We start from the raw sequence: 6,675 nt of genomic DNA on the forward strand, positions 1-6,675 counted from the left end.
AATTACTTTGATTCAAAAGCACGAAATATATACTCCATAATATTTTATAAATGAATTCATTTTATAATGACATTTTGAATCATGAAAATACATATAAACAAACTTTTTATATTAAGTACCTAACTGAATTTATGATTTTAGGATTTAACATAAAATTATTCAATAAAAACTTACTTTTTTGGATAGAAACTCATGAGATTAAAAAAAATGAAACTATTAAACAATAAATTTTCAGGATAACGTTTTATTTTTATTATTTAATATTTTATTTAACAAAATGAAATTATTGACAAATAAAGAAAGAAGTTTAATTAAAATGTTTTCATCCAACATTGATGGTGAGAGTAAACAAGAGAATGTCTCCTGCTCTATAAATAGGAAATGCGAAATATTTCAAAGGGACTATGTCATGAGATATTCCTTGCATCTAATTTTGTAGGACATTAATTCAAGTGGCGGTCTGCAATTTTAAAAATTACATGTGAAAACATCATCATTAGCCTATTTTTTTATCATTTCGTTTTTCTTTGAAATATTTCAATATGTTTTGTTTTTTTCTCTTATTTTTTTGTTTCTTTTTATATTTATAGTTGTACATGTATAAAAGGCTATTTGAATTGCAAATTGTAAATGATTATAGTAATGCAAGTTATGTATATTGATATGCTCCATAATTTATTTCATAAAAACTCAATTTCAAATTTATCATTATAGAAAGTTGTACAAATCTTATATGGAGTGGCCGAAAATGAGAAGTTTACATGTTTCACATTGTTTCTTTTATAATTAGTTTAATGTAATTAATAAATTTTTGTGTACACCTTAAAAGGCAACAAACATGTTCAAATAAGTTTTATATCAACTTCGTATAGATATAATTATTTCAAAGTTAATAATAATATATGATTATTTTAATAGCATATATATATATATATATATATATATATATATATATATATATATATATATATATAGGTTCAAATGTTTCAACTATCTATTGTGTGCTTGTAGAATTTATTCTGAACCAATCATTTTAGTTATTTTAAGAAAGTAATTAATGCATATTAAATGTTGAAGGTTTAATTAATGCTCATTATCGATTTAACATGTAATATGCATTATCGATTTTGCCACAGGTCTGGGCCCCTAGCCGCACCTTAATGCAGGAACTCTATATTTATGATGGTGTTCGCACTCTTTTTGCCAATATTGGCTGGGAGCGCCTATTATCTACAGATTTTGGCACTTGTCCCCTATGGACCCGAGAGTTTTTAGCCATGCTTAGTGAGATAAATCATGAGGGAAACATAGCTTATCGCATTTTTAGCACCCCTCACACTCTTCACGTGGACCAGTTATGTGCTATCTTCCATACTCCCATCACTAGTTTATCCCAGCCCACCCCCGCTTTTGACGTACACGAGTTTTGGTACTCCATTACCGGTTTGGAGTCTTATGGTTCAGCCTCATCCGTATAGACTAGCATCGTGCACCCTGTTCTCAAAATTGCATTGAAAATTATATGCAATATCATTTATGCATAGATTGAGACTACAAATGCCGGCAAAGCCGAGCTTTTTCTCTTGTAGTGCATGATCACCGGGTCATACCGTCACATTTTGGTGATATTATCATTATACGGTTCCACAGAGTTATAGCTCTTCGCACTGGCGGTGCAATTCGTTGTGGTGGCTTGATTTCTTTCATTGCCCCCTCCCTCGTGCCGCAATCTCCTCTGGAGTACACTTTATTACAGGTGATTCTTTTTGTCTGACCCTACAGAACCTTCGGGCTAATCACATGCTTCGTATTGCCCCAGGTGGGTGTGTTTGGATGCGGGGTCGCTCCACGTATTTCAAGGTCACTGGACCTGATGTCATCGCTCTCGATGACCCCATTAGCGAGACTGTATGGGTGCATCATTCGAACATCCCACCACCTCCTCGCCCACGTAGGGCACAACAGGCCCAGTGCCCGCAGTCTGATCGACCATCTTCATCCACTCAGCACCCAGACTATACAGACGCCACACCCATATCCTTTAGCCCGCCTGATCCTATGCAGACTGACTTTCAGGATCACCCCCACCCACCTAACCATCTCACCCTCACCCCAGCTCTCCCTTCACTTACCAACATTATCTTGACCTCCGTCAGGATATTGCTTCTCGTCAGTAGACGATGACTGGTCTTCGCCTCGACTATTAGCAATATAGCACTCAGGTCACCGACTATCATGACGAGTTCTTAGGTCTGCGCAGCGATTTTGACGATTTCTGCAACGAGTTCTTCCATCACTATGCTCCCCCGTTCGAGTAGTCGTCTTTCACTTCTCTCCTCCCTAAGCATTGAGGACAATGCTTAATTTTAAGCTTGGGGAGGGAATTTCCTATCTTTTTATAAAAAGTTTTTATTTTGTTATTTAAAAAAATTAAAAAAAATTAAAAAAAAATTTTAAAATCCAAAAAAAAAAGAAAATAGAAAAGTTTAAAAAATCCAAAAAGATTTTTCATTTATGTTTCTTTTCTTTGTCATTTTATTTCTTCATAGTTTTTTCTAAAATATTTTCATTTTGTTGCATTCTGCGTTTGCATAAAAAAGATTACGAGATGATGACACTCTTTACATACAATAGCTCCATGAAGTGGGATATTGAGAATTGAAAATGAAAAAAATTCGAAGAGACTTGATTGTTATTGGAAGTGTAGAATCAGCTATCATAACCAGGGGACCCAAGACACCATGATTCGAGACCGTAGCCTCAGATAATAAAAAAAAATAGCGTACTGAAATGTTTTTTGGGCGGTAATAACAGCTCTAGGATGATTTGCTTATTAATGTTTTAAAAGAATCTTTATCGACAACTTTGAACCCACAGAACATGGGCCTATTTGTTGACATATGTCCCCCTCGTGGTAACATACATCTTAAGTATCAGATCCACACAATCAAAATGAAGAAAGGGTACAACGTTATATCTAGTACCCAAATCAAAGAATTTCAAGCGGTCAATTGAAGAAACTTCAAGAAATTCCAAAAAAAAAAGAGAGAGATTGAAGAAATCAAGCTCAAAACGAAGTATAAATCAAAGTTCAATCAAATTAGAAGTCGTTCCAAAGTTACATCTGGCGAATAAAGAAATGTGTCATATGATACTTGTGGCTCTTGAAAAAGTGAAAGCTTAGAGCTCGGGCTCCTACGGGGGTTGGCCCTTGCTGCTTCGGCGAAAGCTGATTTGGTCGTGCGGGTTCTTAAGGATGCGTCGATTCTGATTCTTGGCCATCTAGTCTTAAGGACATGAGATCCAAGGTTTTAAAAACCGGTTCGAACCGGCCGGTTGAACCGGGAACCGGTCGGGTGACCGGTTTAATAAGTGCCGGTTTTATGTTGAATTTTATGCCGGAGAGAACCGGCCGGTTATTGAAAATTTCCGGTTGAACCGGTCATAGTGAACCGCTTATATTCCATTCAAACCGGTGACTATTAGACTTCACTAATTTTTGGGCTTAATTCTGGAGAACGGGCTCCATAACTTGCAACAAATTTAGTCAACTACATGTTAGGAGTCTTGAAGACTTTGACGAATGTTATCAGCAGCAGCCAAGAGTAGGTCGAATTATTTTGTGTGTCTCCATTAATTGACGTAATCCATAATCACGAGTTCTATATTCACGTTGCCCAAGTACAAGATTGTCTTCCTCTTCCACAACGGTAACCCACAGGTAAACAACTAAGAATTGATTACATGTTTTTCCTTTTGAGTTCAAGAACGATAGAAACTGTTTTTTCAATTTTGTTTTTTTCAATTGAGTTTAATATACCCTTTGTGTATTGTGTTATGATTATGATATGTTGATTTTGTTTCTTATTAATGTTTGTCGTTCTTATGAATTTATTATTTTAATGCATATTATTTTCTTAATCCGCAGCACTAAGATTAGTTGAGAAATTACTATGTTTGTTTGCATGTGTATGAACGAAACCTTACCCCCAAAAATTATGTTTGTTTTATATATATACAGAGGAACAAATTTTTCTTTGTTAGTTGATATATTTAGCCAAATATAACGATGATGGTCACCATTAATTTATGTTTTAATTTTTATTATGTTGGATAGTAATTTTTCTGTTATGACAGATTTATGTTATGTATTTCTAACTTTGAAATTGCTATATGGTTTTGTATTATAGTTCAATATGGAATCTAGGGACAAAGAACCAACGGAAACACAAACTCAATCTCGATCCATAACTTCCGGTCAAACGAATGTAAGAACTAAGACGGATAAAGCATGGGAAGATATAACTCTATCCAAGGATGACCAAGGAAACAAGATTTACATATGTAATTTTTGTGAAAAAAATTTACGTGGTGGTGGCATAAGCAGAGCTAAGAAACATCTTGCCGGTGTTATTGGTGACATATCAGCTTGTCCTAAAGTAACTCCAGAAGTTCGTTTTACAATGGAAGGTATTTTGAAAGAAACATCACAAAGGGAAAAACGTAAAGCTACATCAAGTGTTACTATCTCGGATGACGATGAAGATATAGAAGAAACACAAGTTTGAAATGCCAAAGCACAATTTGTTAAAGAGGGGAAAAAGAAAGCTACATCAAGTGTTCATCCTTTCTTTACAAAAGGTATAAATGATCCTTCTCAACCCACCATTAAATCTGCCATGCAAACTAAGAAAAGAATAGATGATGTGGATTTATCTATTGCAATGTGGTTCTATGATGCATGTATACCTATGAATGCTTGTAACTCTCCATATTTTCAACATAAGATAGATAAAATAACAAGTATTGGTTATGGGTACAAAGCACCTAATTATCATGCTCTGAGGGTAAACTTATTGTCAGATGCAAAGAAATCTGTTTCATTGTTAATTGATTCATACAGAACTCAGTGGATTGAAAGTGGTTGCACGATTATGAGTGATGGGTGGAGGGATATTAGGCAACGCCGTTTGATTAATTTCTTGGTTTATTGTCCTAAAGGGATATCATTTCTTAAATCTATTGATGCATCTGATATAGAGAGCAATGCATTGAATTTGTGTAATTTGTTTGCTGAGATTGTTGAGATGGTAGGACAAAAGAATGTGGTACAAATTGTTACTGACAATGCTGCCAATTACAAACTTGCTGGTAATATGTTATGTGAAAGATATACTTTTATTACTTGGTCTCCATGTGCAGCACATTGTCTTAATCTTGTATTAAATGATGTTTCAGAATTGGATAATGTGCAAAGTTTGGTCACTCTTTCATCTAGGGTTACTGTTTTTGTCTATAACCATAAATGGCCCTTGAATTGGTTAAGAAAAAGAGTTGGTTGGACTGAAATCATCCGTCCAGGTGCTACCCGTTTTGGTACCGCTTTTATTGCATTGAAAAGTTTGTATGATCATAAATCCGATTTACAAGCAATGGTTATATCTACAGAGTTTAAGAAGATGTTAAAAGTGGGAAATGCGGTTGAATGCAAAGAAATTGTCTTGAACGAAAATTTTTGAAAAAATTGTTTGATTACGGTGAAAGTGATGACTCCTTTGTTAAGGCTTTTGTGTTTATGTGATTCGGATGAAAAACCTGCATTGGGTTAAGTTTATGAGGGAATGCATCGTGCAAGGAGAGGGGTTAAGGAATTATTTAAGAAAAAGAAAGAATTATACAAGCCTTATACTAACATAATTGATAGACGTTGGGATAGGATGTTAAGAAAAAGTATTCATTGTGCAGCGTATTGGTTAAATCCAGTTTTCCAGTATGATCGTGAGAATCTTTGTTCTAAAAGAGAGATATTTCAAGGCGTTCTTGATATGGTTGAGAAGAATTTTTCTGGTAGCGGCATTATTGATCTTACAATGTCTCTAGGAAAGTTCCGTGACAGTGAAGGTACTTTTGGTAGACCTAGTGCCATTGCTTCTCGTACAAGTACACGTCCAGGTAACCCTTAAGTTTTTATATATTATTAATAAATAATAAATATATTATTATGAAGTATTTTTTTGTAACCTTTTCTTTTATAGATGAGTGGTGGAAGTTATTTGGTGGGGATATGCCTATGTTGCAAAAGTTTGCTATTAGAATTTTAAGTCAAACCGCATCTTCTTTCGGTTGTGAACGTAACTGGAGTGTCTTTGAAAGGATTCACACAAAAAGGAGAAATAGGTTGGAACATCAAATTCTTAATGATCTTGTATTTGTGCACTACAACTTACGTTTACAAAATAGGTATGTTAAATTATAATAAAATATTTATCTATTTGGCATTTTACATAAAAAAAATTTTTTGAATGGTTTTGTAGACTCAAGGTTGATAAAAGATCTTATGATCCTATTGACTATGAATGTATTGATAAGACGGAATTTTGGGTGGTAGAAGAAGAGTTGAATGGAGAACTTGATTACAATGATTTAGAAAATATGCTTGACGAACAAGAATATGAACCAACTTCTCAAACACAAGGTGACACTTCTTTCAATATATATTAATGTATTATTGTAATTTGTTTATTACTAGTCTACTTAACCTTAACATTGTTTTTTTATATTGTAGAAAACGAAGTTGGTCATGTTTTTGATGAGAATGAAGTTGATAGTGAATTTCATTTACTAAGTGATCGTGAAATTGATGCGTTTAACACTCCAATGTCTCAAAATCCGTGA

At 34.1% G+C, this 6,675-nt stretch overlaps 2 protein-coding genes across 2 annotated transcripts; both read left to right on the forward strand.

Annotated features, from left to right (window-relative positions):
• The first annotated feature begins 4,679 nt into the window (after positions 1-4,679).
• Positions 4,680-5,519, forward strand: LOC128127706 (uncharacterized). Its single transcript, XM_052766381.1, has one exon. It carries the CDS (start codon positions 4,680-4,682, stop codon positions 5,517-5,519), a length of 840 nt encoding a protein of 279 aa, XP_052622341.1.
• A 102-nt stretch (positions 5,520-5,621) lies between these two features.
• Positions 5,622-6,675, forward strand: LOC111899961 (uncharacterized). The gene is made up of 4 exons (XM_023895839.2): positions 5,622-5,952; positions 6,036-6,240; positions 6,315-6,475; positions 6,566-6,675. The coding sequence occupies exons 1-4, from the start codon at positions 5,622-5,624 to the stop codon at positions 6,673-6,675; spliced, it is 807 nt and encodes a 268-aa protein (XP_023751607.2).

This window comes from Lactuca sativa, chromosome 8 (genome assembly GCF_002870075.4).
Source record: "Lactuca sativa cultivar Salinas chromosome 8, Lsat_Salinas_v11, whole genome shotgun sequence".
NCBI lineage: Eukaryota > Viridiplantae > Streptophyta > Magnoliopsida > Asterales > Asteraceae > Lactuca > Lactuca sativa.